Source organism: Balaenoptera physalus, assembly GCF_965194825.1.
Source record: "Balaenoptera physalus genome assembly, chromosome: 15".
NCBI lineage: Eukaryota > Metazoa > Chordata > Mammalia > Artiodactyla > Balaenopteridae > Balaenoptera > Balaenoptera physalus.
Window position 1 is genome coordinate 33273513 of NC_138894.1, and position 24822 is coordinate 33298334.

A 24822-nucleotide genomic window follows, 5' to 3' on the forward strand; every position below is an offset into this window, starting at 1 on the left:
CTTAAATCATGGTAGCTGATAATGTGAGTTGACTTGTAGTCACTTCAATCTTTATGTGTAAGCCCAGTTGCAGAGAACAGAGTGGGTTGATTCACATCCAGGCGCTCAGGGATGATGAGATCATTAGAGGAAATGCCTGAGACTCTCCCACGGACTAAGGAAAGTGGATTGCTGTGGTTTACCGACAGCATCTGTAAATGAATTCAGCAACAATTCTATGTTCTAGCCCATGGTGGGTCCTCAGCACAAATTGTCACACACAGTGCAGACCTGTGAATTGTGGTTACTGATTCAATCTGTGGAGGCCAAATTAGCGTGACGGCACGGTTCTGACGGTTTGCACTTAGCGCTAGCCATAGTGTGTGTAGCGCTGCACCAAACGTACAATACCCAGCGCCCACATTTTTGTTCGGACTGTCCACTGTTAAATGGAAATGACGCTGTTGGTCACCTTCCATTGTTCTTGTACCCCTGATTCAGTAACAGAAGATGTAAGAACTGAGAGCCCGAGAAGCTTTTTTCTCCAAATAAGGCTTCATAATCGACATGTATTTCAGTTTGCGTACATGAATAAACACATTGTTATAGCTTTCTTGAGATCCTTAACATACCATAAAAGTCACCTATTTAAAGCGTACAGTTAAGTGTGTTTTAGTGTATTCACCGAGTTGTGCAACCATCACCCCAATTTAATTTTAAGACATTTTCAACACGTACCATAAGCACACTATGTACATTAGCAGTCACTCATTTCTCCCAATCTCCCACCGCTGCCCCAGCCCCTGCCCCGGCTGTGGTTACTAATCTGCTTTCTGTCTCTATAGATTTCATTATTCTGGACATTTCATGTAAATGGAATCATACAACATGTGATCTTTTGTGACTGGCTTCTTTCACTTAATATTTTCAGAGTTCATCTACATTGTAGCATGTATTCATTCCTTTTTATGACCAAATCATATTCCACTGTATGAATGCTCATATTTCACTTATCTATTCATCAGTTACTGGACATTTGCATTTCTTCCACTGCTTGGCTACTATTAACAAAGCTGCTGTGAACATCCATGTACAAGTTTTTGTGTGGACGTATTTTACATTTCTTTTGGGCATATGCCGACGAATGGATATACTCTGGATAATACGGTTAACTCTATATTTAACCATTTGAGGAACTACCAGACTGTTACGCAAAGTATTGTTACCATTTTGCATTCCTAGCAGCAATGTGTGAAGGTTCCCATTTCTCCACATCCTTGAAAACACTTGTTGTCGTCTGTCCTTTTGATTTTCACCATCCTAGAGGGCTAACTAGATACATTTTGTTGAGAAAGAATTTATTTTTAGACTATTTTCTATTTTTAAATGTTTACCGTTTTATAGGCAGGAATGAACTTAATCAGAAAGATTGAAACTAGAAGCAGAAACACACACACCAAGGCTCCTCATTTAATCCGATGTAAACGTGTGTGCTTTACACCCAGCGGTGCATACCATGTCCTCTGGAAGTGCCAGAGGTTCTCAGACTCGTTCTCGGAAGGGACCGTCAACACTCCCGCGGCCTCTGCTCCACAGGGTGCTCCAGCCTCTGCTTCAACAGCTCCACCACTCACTTGCCGCTCATTGGCAACTTGTTTCATTTGTCTAAGGCTCCAGCTGGCAAAGGTTTTAAAACTTAAAAAGATCCAAAATCTGCCTGTACTAGATTTCCTGGCTCTGCTTCCAGTTCTGCTCTCTGAAGGCACAAAAGAGACCTAATCTTCTACCTCTCAGGTCCCCACTTCCTTCCCTGAAGTATTTCCCCTCAGGTCTTCACTCTTTGAACCATTTCTCACAGGTCATCCTTTCTACTCCCCTTTCCTAAGTTGACAGCTTCTGGGTCTATTTGTTGACATCCTGTTTTTAAGCATGTCCCTTTGAACTAAGCATGTTGTGCTTCAGATGGTGACAGAGGATCTATCATCTTCCTTTCTGTAAGCTAGAACATTTCTATGGCCTTACATATGTTTTACTCCTATTGAACTCACCAAAGCCATTAAACCTTTATTGCCACACTCTTCCTTGTAAGTTTTTGTTTTGTTTATTCTCATTTCTTAAACTGATAATACATGGTACAAAATTAAAAATATATAAAGGAGTATTTGATAAAGTGTCTTCCCTCTCCCGTTTCCCAGGCACCCATCTTTCTTTTCCAGAGCTACTCAGTGTGACTTGTTCTTGCATATCTTTACAGAGATTTTTAAAACACTTTATAGAAGTTTAATTTACATACCATAAAATACATCCATTTTAAGTATACAATTCAATTATTTTTAGTAAATTTACAGAGCTGTGCAATCATCACCACAATCCAGTTTTAGAACACTTCTGTTACCCAGAAAAGTCCCTTATACCTGTTTGCAATCAATCCACATTCCCAGCCCCAGACAACCTCCAATCTGCCTTTTTCCTTTTCTGCACATTTCACGTAAATAGAATTATATAATATCTAGTCTTTGCATCTAGCTTCTTAGCATGATGTTTTCAAGATTCATCCTTGTTATAGTGTGTACCAGTACTCCTTTTTATTGCTGGTTAGTATTCCATTGTATAGCTCTACCACATTTTGTTTATCCCGTTGCCAGTTGTTGGACATTTGGATTGTTTCATTTTTTTTCTTTTTCGGATAACGTGAATCATGCTGCTATGAACATTTTTGTAAAAGTTTTTCTGTGGACATATGTTTTCATTTCTTTTGCATATATACGTAGGATTGGAATTGCTGGGTCATATGGTAAGTTTATGTTTAGCTTTTAAGAAAATGCCAAAGGGCAAGCCCCACAAACAGCAAGAAAGTTGAAGAATGAGGTCAGCATTCAAAAATGGGGTCACATCTACAGCTGGGAAGGGGTGTACAGACAGGTAGAATGTAGATCCTGAGCCTTTAATAAGCACTACATTCGCTCAGTGCTCTCTGTTTTTAGACTCTATATAAGAACACCTAGGGCTTCCCTGGTGGCGCCGTGGTTAAGAATCGGCCTGCCAAGGCAGGGGACACGGGTTCGAGGCCTAGTCAGGGAAGATCCCACATGCCGTGCAGCAACTAAGCGCATGTGCCACAGCTACGGAGCCTGCATTCTAGAGCCCGTGAGCCACAACTACTGAAGCCCACGCGCCTAGAGCCCATACTCCGCAACAAGAGAAGCCACCGCAATGAGACACCCGCACACCGCAACCAAGAGTAGCCCCCGCTAGCCGCAACTAGAGAAAGCCCGTGCACAGCAATGAAGACCCAGTGCAGCCAAAAAAACTAATACATAAAATAAATAAGTTCAAAAAATAAACAAATTAAAAAAAAAAAACAGTACACCTAATGCAGGTGGGAAGGTGGGAGGGACACTGTAAAGGTCATCTATGCTACATGTACAAGAACCCCGAGAGCACACCAATAGGTACCACATTTTTCACTGCTGTAGCCGAGCATTCCTCCTGTACTACCACACTGTAGCACTCCCTTCCCTGATCTACTGCTATAGTCTCTTTGGAAGGTGTTTCAGAACTCTTGTTATGAGAGTGCCAGTTGAACTGTCCTCACTTCCTTCATTTATACCAGGATATAAGACCTTGTGGTCCGAGATCCTGTCCAGAGCAAGCAGGCTAAGACTCTGTCTTTGTTTCTATATTTCATCAGAAAGGGCTCTACTCCCTCTCTTAGTTCATGGTGTGAAGTGTTCTTAGCCTCTCAGGAAAGTGGGGAGAATTGGAAGGACTCTACATGAGAATGCTAGGCTTTGTAAAACACTTCAGTTTTTTAAAAATAAGACTCATTTTGTATTGGACTTATAACAATCCTATGAAATACAAAGAAAGCCAAGAATCAGTGACATGAAATGATCACCAGTAAGAATTACAACAGTCACCGCTTATCTCGTAGCATAGGGCATTGTCCATGATCCTTAAGAAGAGTTACTAGAAATGCCTCGCCCATCCTGCCCCTAAACACCAACACAGCAATCATGTACCTTGAACGGTACATGATTGCTGTGTTGGAGTTTAGCGGGAGCATCTCACTTACCAGGGACTGACTTTTACCTTGATTTCTTTGTAGTGATGGAGACTTCCCAGGTGATGAAAAATTCCCTGGGATTGCAACCTCCAAGCCAGACATTTTGTGTGACACAAACTCAAGAACTCCCCAAGCCCTGAAGTAGCAGAAATATTCAGATACTTAAGAGTAACCCGACACCTGAACTTGGGGACATTTCAGTGACAGCTCCAGCCCAGAGTGCCAGTCGTCTCCTGGCCCTGTCTCCAGCTCCAAGCCAGGGACAAATAGAGAGTAAGAACGTGGATGATATTAAAACCAAGCTTTCAAAGATTCTGGATGCCTAACACATCCCAAAAGAAAACCAAGATCCTCCACTACTCCCTTTAGAAATCCCTGATATTCACCAGCCGCTGGCCTACACCGATCCCCTCGGCCAAGAGAAGCAGCCTGGATCTGAAAATGCTGATCTGGGAAAGAACAGCCTGAGTCGTGAGGACCTAGGGACGCTTGAAAATGGGATCGAATCTAGCAGTGGTTTTGCAGACATTACTACACTGGCGGAGGATATTCACCTTCCCCAGCTCTTTAGTTCTTGGAAAGATCTTGATCAATCCCAAGGTTCCAACGGGATCAAAGCCAAAGATACCAGAGCCTTTAAGGTGAATCAGGTGCAGGAAAAGCCAAGTGTCATAAAGGTTCCCTCTGATCAACCCAGGAAGAACAAACAGAAAGCCTCTGAGCCTATCAGTGGTGCTCCCAAGGCCAAAATCCAGCCAAAGAATCCAGAGTGCCTGTTAGGGGGAGAAGTGGTTATATGCAACGCTGCAGTCAGTGACAGGGCTCCTGTGAACACGGCCAAGCACTCTAAAGGCAAACCTCAGAAAGCTGCATCCAGAAAGATCAGCAAAACTGAGAGCCATGGGCAGGAAAAGACCAAAAGGACCAGAGGAAGAAACAAGGCTGAAGAGAACAAGCAGTCAGGGAACAAAGTCAAGGCAGAAGAGAAGCCAACTATTCCCGAGACGAAGCGAAAGAAACACCAAACTGAGCTTTCAAAAGCCTCGAACCTCCCTTGGCGTGCGCATGCTGGAGTCTGTGAAGGTTCTTCATGCGCTGGGGAAGAAGGATGATAAGAAAACTGGGCTCTCTTCCTGTCGGGTCTTGGGAAATTCAAGCAACCCCAAAGACCCCCAGCCACCCCCAGCTATCCAGCCATGGCGGCATACCCCACGTGAGGGTAAGAGTGCTGAGAAAACTCAAGTCGAAGCCCAGAAACCAGACAGCAGTGCTGAAACAGAGTGTCCATCTCCATTCCAGTATGAGCTGCCTCCTCCTGAGACGGTCAAGTTGATACCTCTGCCTTTTTCTGCCTGGGACAAGCCTCAAGCTCGACCCGCTCCTCAGAGGCCACAGTCTCTGGCCTCACATCGGCCTGCTGTGGCTTACCGTGCCCAGCCTGGTTCTACTGACTCAGCTCAACCTGCTGCAGTCAATTCATCCCAGCCAGCTCCTGCCTCTCTGCCAGGTCCTGCCAAACCAGCTCAGCCAACTGTGGCCAACCCAACCCAACCGGCTTGGACCAACCATACCCAGCCTAGTGTCCCCTCAGTCTGCTGCTCCTAGGCCTGCACCCTACAAAACTTCATCTGGCGCTTCTCTCCAGCGCGAGCCTGTTCCCCCTGCTGTGACTAAGCGCCAGTCCCCACCCAAGCTCCAAACCCAACTTCTATGCCAAGACTTCAGCAAGCAACGAATTCCATGGAGGGAACCCAATGTGCCTGAGCCAGTCATGTCAAAGCCCATCGAACAAGAGCAGAGGCCAGAGCGAGAGGCCATGAAGAGGCGGGCTCAACAACGGGAGAATGCTGCCAGATACACCTCTTCGGGGAAGCTACAATTTTTCACTGAGAGGGACAAAGAAATGGAAATTGCTGACTACTACGGATACGTCAGGTGACAGCTGCTAGGATTCTTGGTGCCACTTTGGCTACCAGCGGTTCTTCCATACATAGGTAAGATAGGTATAGAACTGAATAAGTGAATGGAATACCATTAATAGATGAGTAATAAACCTTTCGAATTTTGAGATGCTGCTAACTGGGGCGTGAGAAAGGAAGGCCTGAAAGTTGGATGGGAGAATGAAGGAAAGGGGTAAAAACTGAGGAAAGAGGAAGGAACTTGGCCCAGGGCTAGGAAGGCCAAAAGAGATGTATGGATTTAGGAAAGGAAGCAGGAGTGAGGATGAAATGGCAGAAGTAAAAAGCAGGGTCAGAGGTCTGGGTTGAAAGAACACAATTGGAGTAGAGTTGAAGGTGACAGGAGATGAGTCTAGGTTTACTAGGAGAAATAGAAACAAAGTCTCTCGGGGAGGTTGGCCTTAAGTCTCACAACCACCAGATAGGTATTTCAGAAAACAAGAGGTTCACGACACATCTCTGAAAGGTTTGAGTTGCCCTATTCAGGTGTGATTATAGTGGGGGAATAGGGAAATCTACCAGAGAAGTGGCTAGGGCTCAGAGTTATCCTAGGGGCAGCTGACGACAGGGGCAGAGCCAAGGGAACTGCTGCATCAGGAGGCCCACGAATAGGGCCTGGTATGTAAATCACGATGTACTCAACACCTAAGCACGAGGGGAGCGAATGCACTATTCAGTTAACCTTGGCAACGACGGGCAAGGCCGGTATTCCTGTGCCACTTCACTTACAGAGGTGCAGCAAAGGGCTGAGGTCACATCCCATGTGGAGGTACAAGGACTCAACTTGAGGCCCAAATGCCTCTGAAGTCCTCTGTATTTGCAGATGCCCGTAGGCGGCCAACCTGGCTTTCAGAGCACAGCATCCTGAGGTTACTGGTGGACGAGATCAAACTTCTGCACGCGCCTAAATATTAACTTGAGGGGCTTCCTCCATTGAGCAGGGCACGTGCCGCCTTTTGTAAACATCACCATCAACTGAAACGCATGAGAAAAAATCCGACGGAAGCGTCCACTCTCACGGGTGAGAGTGGTGGGGGCACGCGCACTGGGCAGCAGCTCCAACAGCCACAGGACGCAGGCGCCCAGGGGTTCAGAGGCTCCCTGGGAGGCCTCGTGGGGCAGCTCGAGGGAGTGACGATGGGAGAGAGCGGCAGGGGTGGGCGTGAAAAGGAATGCAGTGGGGAGAAGGGAGAGATGGAGACAGTGGATAGTGACTATGGGAAAACAGGCAATTTTCATTTTCAAAATTATTTTTTTGAGATGTCATTCACATGCCATAAAATTCACCTTCTGAAACTGCAAATTCAGTGTCATTTAGTACATCCACAAGCCTATGCAACCATCACCGGCATCTAACCCATCACGTTTTCATCACCCCAAAAAGAAGCCCCCTTAAGCATCAGCAGGCACTCTTCATCCCCTCTTCCTTCAGTCCTGGCAACCATTAATTTGCTTTCTGTCGCTATGGTTTTTGCCTTTTCTGGACATTTCATGAAATAATACAAATGTGACCGCTGTCTCTGGCTTCTTTCACTTAGCATAATGTTTTCAAGTTCGTCCATGTTGTAGCATGTGTTAGTACTTCATTCCTTTTTATGGCTGTATAATATTTCACATATACACCACATTTTAAAAATCCATTCATCCACTGATGGGCATTTGGGCTTTTTTCACTAATAATGTCCATTTTTTGAGAGTTTATTCTGTGCCAGGCAGCACCAGGCTAAGTTACTGACCTTACTTCACAGATAAAGAGGCTTGGAGAGTGTGAAGAGTTTGCCCAAGATTAAGAGCTAGCAATTGGGGGAACTGGGGTTTGAACTCAGGCAAACTTCACAGGTAATAGATTCACATGACAGAACACTAGAAAAGCTACACAAGGGTATTCAATGAAAAGTGACCCTTTTCCCCACGTTCCCCAGCCACACATTTCCCTCCTCAGAGACATCTGCTTTGGCCGTGCTGTGGATCCTTCCAGAGAAATATTTATACCCCAACATTTATGTATCACAATTTACTGACTAATCTGTCCCACTGATTTGAAATGTCACTTTTATGGTATAACAGATTCTTATACATACATATATATATATATATATATATATATATATATATATATATATATATATATATAATGTATTTATTTATTTATTTTTGGCTGCTTTGGGTCTTTGTTGCTGTGCGCAGGCTTTCTCTAGTTGCGGCAAGCGGGCTTCTCATTGCGGTGGCTCCTCGTGTTGCCGAGCACGGGCTCTAGGCGCGTGGGCTTCAGTAGTTGTGGCACACAGGCTCAGTAGTTGTGTCTCACGGGCTTAGCTTCTCCACGGCATGTGGGATCTTCCTGGGCCAGGGATCGAACCCATATCCCCTGCATTGGCAGGAGGGTTCTTAACCACTGCACCACCAGGAAAGCCCCTTATACGTATTTACTCTTTTCAGAGCTGTCCTGACTCTTTTTTGCCTATCTGTTATGTTTGCCATTTCTCTAAAATTCTTTTTATCTTCTTTTAGATTTAAAAAAATTTTTTCCTCTTCTTGTTTGTTTCTCTTAAGGCATTATCCATTATGTTCATTCACTCGTATTATTTTATTTAATTTATTTAATTAATTAACTTATTTATTTTTGGAGGTGTCGGGTATTAGTTGCAGCACGTGGGCTCTTTGTTGCAGTGCGTGGGCTCTTCCTTGCGGCTCGTGGGCTCTCCAGTTGTGGCGCGTGGGCTCCAGAGCACGTGGGCTCAGTAGTTGCGGCGTGCGGGCTTAGTTGCCCTGCAGCATGTGGGATCTCAGTTCCCCAACCAGGGACCGAACCTGCATCCCCTGCATTGCAAGGTGGATTCTTAACCACTGGACAACCAGGGAAGTCCCCACTCTTGTATTATTTTAAATTTAGTCCTCACTTCTGAAACTTTTTTCTTTTATTTTGAATTCTGTCTTGAGTTCTATCATCTTACCTAATTCTGGTTTATGCTGTTCTTTCATCTTTTTTTTATTATGGTAAAATATACATAAAACAAAATTTATTATTTCAACCATTTTCAAGTATACAATTCAGTGACATTAAATACATTCACAATGCTGTGCAACCATCACCACTGTGCAAATTCAAAATAATTATGTCAAAAGATTGAGCAGGACATCAGAAAGATGGAGGCAGCAGCATAGTTTCTGAATCTCTCCAAACCCTTTCATGGAAGAAGATCAACTAAAACCAAACACCCATAGGTGGCATTTATCAGCATTTACCATTTCCAGAACTTTTTCACCATCCCAAACAGAGACTCTATAGCCACTAAACAATAACTTCCCATTCCCTCCTCGATCCATGTTCTTTCATCTTTCGCATTGTTTTTCCTAACGTCTTTTAGCCTACTTTGAAATAATAGGTTACAGTTTTGATCTGTTTTGTGGACCTGTCTTTTCCAACTTGATTTTATTGTCTGAAGACATGCTATTCTGCTCCTTATTCTCTTTTTTCTTACACTACCTCTGTACGGGATTTGATCCCAATCCTTTTCTGTTACTGATTTTTGGGTGAAAAAAGTTTTACAGCACTTTGAAAAGGTGGTGCGAGGCCATGTGGAAACATGTTCTTCATGGCTGTTTCATCAATGCTTCACTTATACTGCTTTGGAATAACTGTTTTCCAGGAGGCATAAACCAGTGGGCTTTATCATTGGACAGAGTGCAGAGAAAGGACCCCACGAAAGCTGATCACCTTAGCAGAAATGACTTAGTTATGATTTCACCCAAGATTGGTCACAAACCAGCCTGGGAAACTCAAGGAACCAGAGACAAGGCATAATGCCATCTTTCCTTCTCTCTGCCTCAGCTCTCAAGGATTGGTCACCTCCATGTTATTAGTAACTATTATTTGGTTTCTGTTCATAATTACTATCAGAAGACACAGCACTTAGGGGCCTAATTACACTGCCCAGCTACGCACCATTCTTCTTCATTTTGGCTTCCTGTCCACCAGCAGGAACCTGATTTAGTTTTGTTCTCCCTTCACCACAGCCCAGTAATTTTTGTGCATGACTCTCAGTCTCACCAGAATCTGTATCTCTCACTCTGCCCCAACATTCCACCCCATCATTCGCTCCCTGAAGTGTACTCTAGAAATTTCGGTCAACTCGATATTTTACCACTGTTCACCATCTCTTATGAAACCAGAAGACGAGCAGCTTTCTTATGGAATGATGGAGAACTTGTAAAGATAAAACACCAGTCTGCAGGAGAAAGGGAAGAAGAGAATGATGGAAATCGTTTCTGGAAAACTAGTTTTACATTACGTTTTGTTTGTTCCTGGTAAAGAAACTGAAATCTTCTAAACATTAAAAAAAAAACTAAACCACTAAATTCAATAATACAGGAATATAACTTTTAAAAAAAATTTCTTTGGCTGCGTAGCACGTGGGATCTTAGCTCCCCAACTAGGGACTGAACCCAGGCCTGCTGCATTGGAAGCGCAGAGTCTTCACCACTGGACGACCAGGGAAGTCCCAGGAATATAACTTTTAAAGGAGAAGTTATAAACCCCTTGGTTACATGAACTGGAGATTTTTAGTGAGAAGTCATGTATTTTAAATGACTTGGAGCTTTAAAGGAAGGAAGGAAGGAAGAAAAAGGGACTTCCTTGGTGGGGCAGTGGATATAATATCAAAAGTAAATTAATTAATTAAATAAATTTAAAAAAGAAAAAAAATGCTGAAATCCACTGACTAATTATTCAGGCTATTATATCTTGCTATTTCCAGATACATCCCTTTATAAACTTTTGGTAAAAGGTTATCGTATATCAGAACAAATGAATTACAGACTTTTCTATTTTTCCAAAATTTGAGAAATTCCCTTACATTTCTCCCTTCAAATTTTATAACAAGGGAAAAGTAGTGACAACCCTTATACTTACATTCAATTGCATCATCTGGCCACATGCCTTCTACATCAATCAAATATCTACAAAACAACAAAATTCGAGTCATTTGTAAATAAAAAGGAAAGAAAATCAAGTTTTTACAAAAAAGGGTCCAATTGTGCTTTACAAATATAGATAGAAAAATCCTAAGAAAATATCAGCATATCTAATCAATAATTATTAAAGAATGATATATACCATGACTACAAAAAGGCTTTATTCCGGAGTTTCCCTGGTGGCGCAGTGTTGAGAATCTGCCTGCCAATGCACGGGACACGGATTCGAGCTCTGGTCTGGGAAGATCGCACATGCCCCGGAGCGACTGGGTCCGTGAGCCACAACTACTGAGCCTGCGCGTCTGGAGCCTGTGCTCTGCAACAAGAGAGGCCGCGATAGTGAGAGGCCCGCCCACCGCGATGAACAGTGGCCCCCGCTTGCCGCAACTAGGGAAAGCGCTCGCATAGAAACAAAGACCCAACACAGCCAAAAAAAAAAAAAAGGCTTTATTCCAAGGACCAAGGATGCAAGGATAACGCAACTTTAGAAAATCTATTAATATAGTTATTTACATTAATACAACAATTTAATTAATAAATGAAAGAGAATAAAATACAGGACCAAACTGGCAGATGTTAAAAAGTTATCTGATAACATACAACGGGTCAGTTTCGGTCAAAATGCTTTGTACACTAAAAACAGGAGACTTAATATGACAGAGTATTCATCAAGAACCAACAAATAACAAAAGACAAATTAGGACAAATATTAACATCATATCTAAAAAAACCCCATCTAACCAACCATAGGAGCCAGAAACTTAGGCATCACCATCACTGACAGCTATTTCTCCCTCACCCTCATCCTCAACCCACCACCAGTGCTGACAATGATACTGCCTACATACCTCTAGAATCTGTCCACATCTTTCCACCAAAATGACCACCATACCCTGGTCCAAGCCACCATTATGCCCAATTTCTACACAAGTCTCCTAACTTGTTTCCTCGCTTCCACTCTTTCTCCCTGCAGTGTATTCTCCACTCGGTAGCAAAACGATAGGTTGAAAATGCAACTGGGTATGTTCCACACACTCACCTTCAACAAAAAAAAGTTCAATGGTTTTCTATTACTCTTCAAGTCTGAAACCTTAAACATAAGCCTGCACGATCGAGCTCCTACCCACACTTGCAGCTCCATTATAATGACATGCTCCCCCAACGGCCCCACCTTCCTGGCCAGTTCCTCCAACACAGCATATGCTTTCCTCTTATAGGGTCTTTTGCTATTCCTTATGCTCAGAAATCTCTCCCCAACGTCCCTATCGGGTTAATACCTACTCATCCTTCAGATATCAGCTGAAACATCCCTAAACCTTCTCTAATCTCCATGATGAGATCAAATCCTCCCTAAAATATGCTCTCATGGTACCATGTCCCTCTCCTTGGCACTTGTCAGAGTTGTAATTCTACATGCAGAGTGTGATACTTGAATATCTATTCCCTCTCTGGACTGCTAGAATTCACAAAGGGCAGGTCAAGTCTCCTCACTCACAAAATTTCTCAAGTCTTTTTGCTAGCACCCAGCACAGTGCTTAAACATAACAGATGCTCAATAAGTATTTCCTGCACGAACAACCATACATTGGTACAGTGTAGCAACACCCACAAAAAGCATAAGGGCATAAACTCCTTGATGCAGAAGTCCCATTCTGAGTGAAGTTAACTGAGACAAAGCATATATATTCAAAGATGTTCACACAGGAATGTTCATTACTTTGACGTTTTATAATATCAAAAACTTCTGACTTGTACATGTTCATCAGTAAGCAAAGGAACAATGCAGCCTTAAAAAAATAATAAATAAACCAATCAACAGACAAAGGATTAATCTCCAAAATATATAAATAGGTCATGCAGCTCACTATTAAAAACACAAACAACCCAATCAAAAAATGGGCAGAAGACCTAAATAGACATTTCTCCAAAGAAGACATACAGATGGCCAAGAGGCACACGAAAAGCTGCTCAACATCACTAATTATTAAAGAAATGCAAATCAAAACTACAATGAGGTATCACCTCACACCGCTTAGAATGGGCATCATCAGAGAATCTACAAACAGCAAATGCTGGAGAGGATGTGAGGAAAGGGAACCCTCTTGCACTGCTGGTGGGAATGTAAACTGATACAGCCACTATGGAGAACAGTATGCAGGTTCCTTAAAAACTAAAAATAGAATTACCATATGACCCAGCAATCCCACTACTGGGCATATACCCAGAGAAAACCATAATTCAAAAAGACATATGCACCCCAATGTTCACTGCAGCACTATTCGCAATAGCTAGGTCACGGAAGCAACCTAAACGCCCATCGACAGATGCACGGACAAAGAAGATGTGGTACGCATATACAATGGAATATTACTCAGCGATAAAAAAGAACGAACTTGGGTCATTTGTAGAGACGTGGATGGACCTAGAGACTGTCATACAGAGTGAAGTAAGTCAGAAAGAGAAAAACAAATATTATATATTAATGCATATATGTGGAATCTAGAAAAGTGGTACAGAAGAACCGGTTTGCAAGGCAGAAATAGAGACACAGATGTAGAGAACAAACGTATGGACATCAAGGGGGGAAAGCGGGGCAGGGCGGGGGCCGGTGGTGGTGAGATGAATTGGGAGATTGGGATTGACATATATACACTAATATGTATAAAACAGATAACTAATAAGAACCTGCTGTATAAAAAATAAATAAATTTTAAAAATTCAAAAATAAATAAATAAATAAACTAATTAATTAAAAAAAAAAAAAAAAAAAAAAAGAATGAGGTTGGGAGACTGTCAAAACAGCACACAGATCACACACTCAAGTCCCGGAAGATGGGGAACTGCCTTAAGTCCCCCACTTCGGATGACATCTCCCTGCCTCACAAGTCTCAGTCCGACTGGGCTAGCTTTGGCAAGGGGACGGAGCTGGATCAGGAGCTGCTGCTGCCATATCTGGATCAAGTTCCAGTTTTGGTCTCTCATCCAACACCTAGTCAGACTCGCCTAGCACCTCAGCTGAGAGGAGCAAATTAGGATAGCTCAAAGAATAGGCCTCATACAGCATCAGCCTGAAGGAGTTTATGACCCTGGAAGAAACGGATCAGAAAAAAGGATCCGGGGGACTTCCCTGGTGGTGCAGCGGCTAAAGACTCCACACTCCCAATGCAGGGGGCCCGGGTTCGTTCCCTGGTCAGGGAACTAGATCCCACATCCATGCCGCAACTAAGAGTTTGCATGCCACAACTAAGGAGCCCACCGACTGCAATTAAGACCCGGCGCAACCAAATAAATGAATAAATAAAATAAAACAAATATTTAAAAAACAGATCGGGGAGTGTGTGATCTGTATGATGCACTTTGTTTATGAGAACCCAATTTGATTTCTGCTGTGTATGCAGATCACCTGGGCTGTACAGATGACTGGCTGATGAGATCCTTCATGTGCCCCTCCTGCATGGAGACAGTTGATGCAGCACTGCTTTTGTCCTACGAGACTAACTGAGCCAGTGTCTCTCACCTGACTTCAAGTGAACCATCATTTTTGGTGGTTTTGATCTTTTGTCGTTGAGCCCAAAGAGCCAGGGATTAGGAATTAAGATCATGCATGAAAGTTTCCTAAAAATTCCTGAACGGCTGCAGATGTTGGGGAAAAGCACGTGATATTTTAGAAATTTAGGGGGAAAAAGTAGGATGGTATTTTTATGTAAAGCCTTCACCCCGTGTTGAAAAATATAATTGTTATTTAGATCTTGTTATTCCTCCAGTACATAGGAATTGTGTAAAGTGTTACAGCAGCTATATATGTTTCAATTGTGTGTCAAAGATTAGGATAAAGATAGTGGTTGTTTTTCCTAAGTGAGATAACTTTCTTCTTCCCCCTACCCAAATTCTTTTCTGAAGTTGCTGGCATTTGGGTCAAGGTTTTATTAAAAGCCACATTTTAGAACACTGGCACAAAAAAAGGAGTTTTAAGCTGGTTTGCATAGTTCTTTTTTTGTTTTAGAATAAACATAGAGCACTTATTTTTTACTTTATAGGAACTCTACAAGTTAAGGTCCCATTGTTCTTTTGCTGTGATTGTTGTTACTACTGATGTTGCTGTTTTCTGTCTTTGCTGGTTCTTTCTAATCTACCATTTGTCATTATTGGCATATGATCATCTCAGGGTCACAAGATGGCTGCTGTAAAACCAAATATCATATTCTCACAAAACAAGGAGGAAGCAGAAAAAGAGCCCAAATGGTCATTTTCCTAATGCCTATTTATCTTTTGTCAGAGAAAAATATCATTCTCATAAGCACAATAACAGCCTTCCCTTAATTACTCATTTGCCAAAACAGACTGATATGACCATTCATAAGACAATTCATGGCAAAGAGGGATATGATAATGATTGTCTTAGCCTAACAAGGATTTATCCACTCAAGCTGAATGCTTCACTCCTCAAAAAAGTCATAAAGTTCTATGAGCAAGGAAGAACTACTAAGTGACTGTTAAGTGAACCATCAGAATTGTTTGTCCAAGACCATACGATTCTTTCTTTCCACTGGAAATGGAATTCATTGCCTTAGGTCTTTTTAAATAGTGTACTATTACTGTTGGGGCTGGCTCTGTGCTTGAAAACCAGCTGAAAACCAGTTATAACCTGTTACAAGTGCTGTATCTGTTTGCAGTTAAGAAATGCAGAATTCAAAGTGATCTCCTAGCTTGTAGGCAAACTGAGATTCACTGTCCCTCTTCTATAAAAAAAATGAGCTAATGTGTCCAGAAACTAACTCTAGTAAAGTGGGGTTTAACATTACCCTTTCTTATGAGTTTCGTCAAATTATTTTGGTGGTTAACATGGTGATAATTAAAAGTCAAGGTAAATTTTAAATATTAAGAATTCTGATGTATGGAGCTTGACTTATGCCACCATGCTTATGTAAAAATGAAAGTGGCACCATGGTTAAACTGAGAAAAGTTTCTCAGTTGTAACAATTTTGATTTATTCTTTCCTGTGACCTCCTTCCCTGTTGTCTTGAAGCACAGCAAAAGGATACTGCATGTCTTCTTACGGTAGTGCTGAGGTTATTGAAGTTATATAAAACACATCTCAGTCTCTGTTTCTTGGAAGGAAAGTCCTGCTAGTTGACTGACAATTCTAAGCAGGGAGAATTTAGAGAAATGTGTTTCATGTTTCGCACACAAATGAAGAATCTGTATAATCACGACTTCACAGCTGTGATCTCAAAAAAGAAGGAATTTCTCTCTTTCTATTTTTCTTGCACATAACGTAAGAACACTCTGAATCTCTAAGCTTCTGAAGCGTTAGTAGAGATGGTCTAGTAAAGATGTAGTTGTAATGTTTTACCCATTTAGCATGTGTTTATTTTTCCTTATGTACTCCAAGGTGACATATTTGTTCAGCTCAGTGATATTACAGCTAAAAAAATCATTCATTAGTAAAAGGAGAAGCAATCTCAACCTAACAAATCAGAAGTGTTTCTTATTATTTTATATTGAGTTGAATATTTGACTCTTAACACTTTTTGCTACATACAAAACACAAGTCCCTTGAAGGGTTCTTCATAAGTGCATTATACAAGGATTTAGTATGTCATAAGCACTTAAAGATTTGACATTCAACTGTAGTAGTATCCATGTTGGTTACTTTTCTTACGAGCCCCATGATGAGTTGGAGAAACACTGAAAGAATTAGAGTATCAGGTTCTATTAAATTGTTACATGTATCTTGCTTAAGTTTGTGCTCATTTATTTATATCCAACTACATAAAGCAAATTTGGAGGAAAAAAAAGAATAATAAATAAATAAGAATGAGGTCTCCAAATATTGTCAGAGGAAGATGTCCTCCATATATTAAATTATAAACCAGAATGTCTAAAACACTATACCATTAAATCACATGTACAGTCAGTTCTGTATATCCAACGGTTCCATAACCTGCAGATATGGAAGCCCGACTGTACTACACCATTTTACATACGGGACTTGAGCATCCGAGGATTTTCGGATCCATGGGGAGTCCTAAAACCAATCCCCCTGCAGATACCAAGGGACCATTGTATATGCTTATATCTGCATTTTTTACGTCTGAAAAAATATGTGCTAAATTATTACTGGTGGTAACATCTGAGTAGGGGGCAAAATTGCCTTCCACTTCATACACTTCTCTGACTGCATTTTTTGCATTCAGCTTACATTAGCTTACATTACTATTGTAAACAGAACAATTTAAACATGCTCTGCCTCTTGGGGTTGGCAACTCACCTGCACATGAGGTAGCCAGTCCTGTTGAAACCATGGGTACAGTGGACACCAAGAAGTCTGTCTAGAAAACAGGGAATATGGAATTAAGTAAGCGAAGTAGATACACTAAAAACAAGTTAGACAATTTTCTCAAGAGTAGCCTTTATTAGTTACCACAACACTACCACTATCCTGAAAAGGAAAAACTCTGAAGAAAAGAGTGTTTTTGCAGGAACGTACTATAAAGAATTAACTACTATACAGTCAAAATTCATTGTCTCTGGGAAATTTTGCATAGCCTCCAATCAGATGCAATAGTGTGGACTGGAGAATGCCCATCAGGAACTGATCTGACTACAGAAAAAGGGAGTGGAAAAAAAAAACAGGCTATCAGAAGAACAGAATTTGTTTCTGAGTGAAACAAATGGAATGCCTTCACTTTTAATGCTCAATAATAAAAAGAACAAACGGTTTCTGAAGGGCTCTTGGGGTCCCCCAAAGCACTTCCATTCCTTCTCTCCTTCACTGCTCCTCACACGCCACGGGTTTATGTGCCTGTGGAGTTCTCGGGTTAAGTAGCACTGTTCTTGTTTCACAATGAAAAAGTAAGGCTCGAGACGTAAGCCCAAGCTGCACAGCAGGCAAACAGAAAAAAGACTAGAATCGAGTCTCAGATTTTTCCAACTATGCCACAGTATTTTGTGGTCCAGGACTTAAAAAAAATTATATGAGAGAGTAAATAAAAAACAACAACATGTAGCTGATCGCTGCAAAAGCTATGTCTGTGACTAGGTGGTGTCTGGCATTCGTCATCTCCTGCCTGGATTACTACCACCCTACAATTCTAACAATCTCTTCTATTTCAACTGATCCTCCATATGGAAGATGTTCTCTCTCTAAAATATAAACTTGGCTGGATTGCTCTGTTGCTGAAAAATCTGTTGTAGCAATGCAACTTCCCTAACACGAAGCGTCTGCAACTTCTCCAGAGTCCCTGCTCCTGCCGTCAGTTCGGCATCGGCTACCGGTACCTCTTTCCAGACACTCATGGGTAGTGCCTACCTTTACCAACATTCTAGCACGACTATGTTACCTGGAGTTACTGACCACAGCCAGATCTCCACTTCAGCTCCTTCCTATCTAGCTGTTCTTGAGTGGGACATCACAGGAAGCACTGAAAAGAATTCCTCTTCACTCGGAGACTTTACTCTGGCACTCACTGACCGGCACCCAGCTGCTTCCTCCATGTTTATGGCAGCCCAGTATGATAAAACTTCAGATGCCAATAACATGGTCCCTCTATATCCATCACTTACTGCCAGGCTTGCTTAGGTAACACCATCTCAGATTCCAAATCAGGAGCATAGCCGCCTGTCACTTCCCTACCAGGAAGGAAGCCAGGTATATTACTATAACCAAGGCACACTGGGGTCTTCACTGTATGGAGAACTTGGCTCCTGCCCGCAATCCTATGGCTCCGCGTCATACACAGGAAGTAGGGCCTCTGCGCAACCAGAAATGGGAATGGGACTGAAGGAGATTCAGCCCGCAAATATCCGACCACCAGCTTCCACCTCTGCAATCTGCCACCCTGTGTCTGCTCAACGCATCACAGAAACAAGTTTTCAAGGTGAGTATACAAACGGCAGAGCAAGTTGAAGAATGAGGTCGGCATTCACAAACGGGGTCAAATCGACAGCTGGGAAGGGGTGTAGAGACAGGTAGAATTTAGATCCTGAGCCTTTAATAACCACTACCTTCTCTCAGTGCTCTCTGTTTTTAGACTCTATGTAAGAACAGCTAGGGCTTCCCTGGTGGCGCCTGCCAATGCAGGGGACACGGCTTCGAGCCCCGGTCTGCGAAGATCCCACATGCCGTGCAGCAACTAAGCGCATGTGCCACAACGACTGAGCCTGCATTCCAGAGCCCGTGAGCCGCAACTACCGAAGCCCACGCGCCTACAGCCCATGCTCCGCAACAAGAGAGGCCACCGCGATGAGAAGCCCGCACACCGCAACCAAGAGTAGACCCCGCTAGCCGCAACTAGAGAAAGCCCGTGCACACCAATGAGGACCCAGTGCAGCCAAAAAAATAAATACGTAGAATAAATAAGTTCAATCAATCAATCAATCAATAAACGTAAATTAAAAACAAACAAACAAACAAAAAAACAGAACACCTAATGCAGGTGGGAAGGTGGGAGGGACACTGTAAAGGTCATCTATGCTACATGTACAAGAACCCCGAGAGCACACCAATAGGTACCACATTTTTCACTGCTGTAGCCGAGCATTCCCCCTGTACTACCACACTGTAGCACTCCCTTCCCTCGTCTACTGCTACAGTCTCTTTGGAAGGTGTTTCAGAACTCTTGTTATGAGAGTGCCAGTTGAACTGTCCTCACTTCCGTCATTTATACCAGGATTTAAGACCTTGTGGTCCGAGATCCTGTCCAGAGAGCAAGCAGGCTAAGACTCTGTCTTTGTTTCTATATTTCATCAGAAAGGGCTCTACCCCCTCTCCTAGTTCATGGTGTGAAGTGTTCTTAGCCTCTCGGGAAAGTGGGGAGAATTCAAAGGACTCTCTATGAGAATGCTAGGCTTTGTAAAACATTTCAGTTTTTTAAAAAGAAGACTCATTTTGTATTGGACTTAACAACAGTCCTATGAGATACAAAGAGAGCCAAGGATCAGTGACATGAAATGATCACCAGTAAGAATTACAACAGTCACCGCTTACCTCGTAGCATAGGGCACACTGTCCATGATCCTTAAGAAGAGTTAGTAGAAATGCCTTGCCCATCTTGCCCCTGAACCCCTTGAAAGGTACACGACTGCTGTGTTGGTGTTTAGGGGGAGCATCTCACTTACCCGGGACTGACTTCAACCTTGATTCCTCTGTAGTGATGGAGACTTCCCCGCTGATGAAAAATTCCCTGGGATTGCAACCTCCAAGCCAGACCGCTTTCCTATGGAATGACAGAGAACTTCAGAGAACTTGTCAAGATGAAACACCAGTCAGTCTGCGGGAGAAAGGGAAGAAGAGAACGATGGAAATCGTTTCTGGGAAACTATTTTTACATTATGTTTTGTTTGTTCCTGGTAAATAAACTGAAATCTTCTTAACATTCAAACAAAATCTAAACCACTAAATTCAACAACACAGGAGTATAACTTTTGAAAAAAATTTCTTTGGCTGCGCAGCATGTGGGATCTTAGCTCCCCAACCAGGGATTGAACCCACGCCTGCTGCATTGGAAGCGCAGAGTCTTCACCACTGGACCACCAGGGAAGTCCCAGGAATAGAACTTTTAAAGGAGAAGGTATAAACCCCTGGGTTATATGAACTGGAGATTTTTAGTAAGAAGTCAATAGATCTTTTGTTAGGCACATTTTATGTTAGGCTGTCTCCCTGCACAGGACGCAGGCGCCTTGAAAATGGAAATCACATCCCTCTATAGTACGTCCCTCTTCTTTCTGCTTTGCAGTTTGCTGCTCCACTTGTTCAACCCCACCTAGTAATAACCTATACTTCCCTTGTTCCTGTTTTCCCATCTGGAAAACAGACAAAAGGCAACCAAACAACGCAAAGGTCTCAACAAATAAGGGATACCCAAAACCAGAGATGGCCAGAACTTCTGTATCCCTCATGAAACCTAGCCCGGTGTTCAATACTTAGGTATCATTAATACATGCGTGTTGACTGAAACAGTTGAAACGCAATTCTTCCACTTCCCAGTTTAGTTTTAGTCCTCATACAAAACCTGATCATCAAATTCCTTAATGCTAGGAATCACAGTGAAAAATAATTTCTCAACTGACTTCTGTCAGATGAGTGAGAACTAAGGTTAATTCAGTGTATCTGAAGCATAGAAAGTGAGGGCAAACGTGGCACAAGATGGGGCTAGAGAAGCAGAGAGGATTCTAGAGCACGCAGAGTCTTAAAGGCCACCAGTGTGTTTTCTATTCTCAAAACAATGTTTGTGAGCGATGTTTATGAGCAATGTTCCAACTTGCTTTGAAGCTTTCTTGTGTGAAGAATGGATTGGAGGGAAACAAGATATATGGACACTAGTTAGGACCTAATCGCAACAGACAGGCAAGTTCAGTATTAGGATGTTGAGGGAGAGCTGACAGATTCCAAAGAAATTCAGGAGATAAACTGAAGCGGGCTTCATGGGGTATGAGATGGAGGAAAGGAAGGTCTTAGGGAATTAAAGGGTTTACTGCACACATGAGCAGAGTCTCAAAATTAATCATTTGAATGTACAGAGGGGGATCGATCTCCCAAATGACACCGGTTAGGAAGCAACGGTACGCCCTGTAGAATTCCTAGAGACAGCACAAATCAACTGTTTCGATGGAAAATTCGGCGGGACCCTTGATTTCCATGGGAATATAGAGAAAAGAGACACTGATCTGGCTTGCAGGTATTTAGGAAGTTGTTAGCCTGACATCACATACTAGTCTCATGTAAGTAGGCCGTCTGAAGTATGAAGCTTAGGGGAAAAACCTTGAAGAAAACTTAAAAGCTTAAGCCACACCTCTATACTACACCACCTTTCACAGTTTCTTCTCAGATAAGCAGCATCCCCATCAGTGAAGAAACTCACATCCCATAATAGGAACAACAGGCCTAAAAATAAAATGTGTGTCTTTGGAGGTCCCATCTATGCGATATCTTCCTGGTACCAGAAAAGTCCCCAGGAAGATCGATCTTTGCACCCCTGAAAGCTTACCACCAAGGAAAATGACTAGGTCCATAGATTTCCTCCCTCAAACCAGCCTACCTCACACATAAATCACTAGCAACTCAGCCCTTAACTCACATTATCACAGTCACAAGAGTGGTTAGGGAGAAAAGCACTAACCAGGGGAACTAACACAGAGGCAATCCAGGCCAAGCTGGGCTGGTGGCAGATATCTGCTCCTTACGCTCGGGTGCATAATGCGACTCACCACAATGCCTTTTTCACAGACCCTTTTTAAAGTTTCTCCACAAAATCCAACAGCTCAAGTTAGTTCATGACGCTTCAAGGTAAACAATCGTCAAGAGAAAAACATGCAATATGTCTTACAATGTTGGATTCCTTACAAATAGGACAAGGAAATAACCATGTAGACAAAACCAGAGCATTTGAAAACATCTGCGTTCTACAAACATACCAGTGAATGCTATAAATAAGGTAATATGACATAAAACAAAATGAAAACTAGATGTGAGACTGTTCTCTTCAGTGTACAGACTTCATGGCAGTTGCTGCACGATCTAGCTACTTATATCTACAACTCTCTGTTCTGTTAATACAAAATGAGGCCCAAGTGTGTCAACTTGTTTCCCACAGAAACCAAAAAACCTACATGCATCTCTTTTCTCCGGTGCCCTTTCACCTTACCTGCTCCCAGTTCTCCACCAATGTCCTCCTCTTTCTCTAATTATTCTCCTCTTCATTGTGCTTGGCCTTGCACCCAAGCATGCAAGACAGAGAGTCCTAGAGGTCCGAGATTCTAGAGGGGCTGTTTGCAAGGGGGAGGAGATTACGGTAACTGCCACACTGTATATACTTCTGTGCAAAGAAAGAGGGACAGTGTTCAGAATGTCTCTCACATATAAAAAGAGCTGGATGGCAGGATACCTGTGTGGCCCAAGGAACTAGAGCTAGCAAATCATGGGCAAAACAATTGCAACCAAAGGCTGGAAGAGGAAAGGTCTGCAACCAGCTCTGTCTCCTGGCTCTCTGGTATTTGCTGCCAATGGGCAGAGTCTATTTCGTGAAGCATCAAGCACTGAAAAGAAGACTCCTGCTGCTGGAAGTTGACAGGAAGGAACATCCAATGCAAGATCAAGGCTTGTCCTAGAAGCAATGCCCATAATGGAAGAAAAAAAAAAAAAAAAAAAAAAAGAAAGCGGAAGAGAAATGTTAAGTCGCAAGTCCAACCTGGCCCCCAGCCTAGCCCAGCCCAAGGAAGGTAGGAGTCAAGGAGAAGAAACTAAAAGAGAAGAGCCTTGGACCACAACATTCTCCACAGGGTACACTCAACAAACTTCACCCTGCTCTTTAACCAAGTTACAACTGTAATAGTTCAAACTACATGGCTCTTTCCTTCCTAAGGATACTAGTTAAATAAGATCTATATAGCTCTAAGTATATGATACATAAAATAGAATACTCTGTAGAATATAAGTAACTGTTAGTTAATTATATTAATGAACGTCTGTAAGAAATGTTGCAATGATTTCCCTAATGGAAGAGCCTGGGGGAGGTAAATCTGTCTTCTAGGATTTCCTCCCCAGAGCTCAGAAATTGAGGGGTTGTTTTAGCTCTCCTACGCTCTCTTCACCCAAGCCCGCCCTCCTGTTGGGGATCGGACCTCCCTATTGGCTAGCTCATACCTTTCAACTGCCTGCTTTGTGACATCACTCTCCTACCAAACCTACTACCACTTGGTAGAGGTCTTGGGGTTTCCGTGGAGCCGTTTGGACCAGTAACCAGTGACCTTTGTACTGGACACGTGCGCCGTTCAGCTGCAGCCACTCAGACATCCTCTAGTGTTGTCTCCTCATCCCTTGTACCTGCAGTTGATGTCTCCTCTTCTCTGACCATGTCAGGTAAGAAAAGAAACTTTGGAAAGTTTTGCGTTCGATTTCTTTTGCCCCTAAATTGAGGAGGAGATTCAAAATAGCGTGGAATAATGAGGGAAAGTATTGAACTACAGGTCTGGAGACCTAATTTCAGTTTTGACTTTGACGTTTACTGTCTGTGTGACTTTGGACAAATCACTGACTGCCTCACAAAGCCTGCTGCTTTCCTTATCTGTTACGTTAGGATACCACATTGGGTTGATCACTCTGATCCCCTTCTTTTCCAATATTGAGCCTTAAAGGGTACCCATGTAGAAAATGAAATCAGAGACTTCTCAAAAGAGTGTTTCAACAGAAACATAGAAAAGCCAGGTGACACAGAAAACTAGCGATATATACCAAGATGTTTCATCTCCAATGGTCTCCCTCCACTAGTATTTCGACTAGTTGAAAAGAGAGAATAGGGAGAGAGGATGGAGAGTACTGGGCTATATAGGGAGGCACAGAGTCAAACGTAAGCAAGTTTAGGATTGTTTTCATTAGCACAGGCCAACAGGAACCAAGAGATGGGAAAAAAATATAAGAATGAAGAGGGAAAGCATAGAGGAGCTCTCAAGAAAGAGGCAGTTTGCCATGGAATGTTGATGGGAGCCAAAGATTTTAAATTAAAGCAGAAACAGCACAGAGGGAAATCTGCTCAGAGCAGGGCAAAACAAAGTTGATGGTAGCAAATCCTTTCATTAACAGACTAAGAAGGAAAGTAAGGCCAGAACAGGGGATCACCAGGAAAGGCAGCCTATCAGAAAAGTCATACTCCGTTTTCTTTCTTTTATTGCCTCTCTGAATACAGCTGGCACTTGACAGTTTGGAATAGAAACACTTTAGAAGTATGTTTTAGAAATGATGCTTCCTAGAAACCAGAAACCAAAGTGGTTATCTAGGGGGCTGCTTTTCAGTGTTCTATTCTTTCTAATTTTTAAACTAGGTAGACATTTGACCAATTAAACATTTTA

At 42.5% G+C, this 24822-nt stretch overlaps 1 protein-coding gene, 1 long non-coding RNA gene and 1 pseudogene across 10 annotated transcripts in view; 2 read left to right on the forward strand and 1 right to left on the reverse strand.

Annotated features, from left to right (window-relative positions):
- LOC309643462 (uncharacterized protein C2orf78-like) overlaps positions 1 to 6383 on the forward strand; it is a 185810-nt pseudogene extending 179427 nt beyond the window's left edge. Inside the window, exon 4 of the transcript in view lies at positions 4088 to 6383. The product of the transcript in view is annotated as an uncharacterized protein C2orf78-like (transcript). The remainder of the gene's footprint in view (positions 1 to 4087) is intronic.
- Positions 1 to 24822, reverse strand: part of LOC309643390 — a 2123356-nt gene that overhangs the window by 591827 nt on the left and 1506707 nt on the right. For all 8 annotated transcript variants that reach the window (XR_014253690.1, XR_014253691.1, XR_014253692.1 and 5 more), the window contains 4 exons: positions 17249 to 17309; positions 11120 to 11293; positions 10916 to 10962; positions 10149 to 10232 (listed from right to left, as the gene is read on the reverse strand). This is a non-coding gene — a long non-coding RNA (uncharacterized lncRNA). The remainder of the gene's footprint in view (positions 1 to 10148; positions 10233 to 10915; positions 10963 to 11119; positions 11294 to 17248; positions 17310 to 24822) is intronic.
- The window catches only part of LOC309643464 (uncharacterized protein), a gene marked incomplete at both ends in the record, with an annotated part of 203918 nt that continues 196421 nt past the window's right edge, over positions 17326 to 24822 (forward strand). Inside the window, 2 exons of the mRNA XM_082426204.1 lie at positions 17326 to 17335; positions 23753 to 23836. Coding sequence (XP_082282330.1) covers positions 17326 to 17335; positions 23753 to 23836 — 94 coding nt within the window. The remainder of the gene's footprint in view (positions 17336 to 23752; positions 23837 to 24822) is intronic.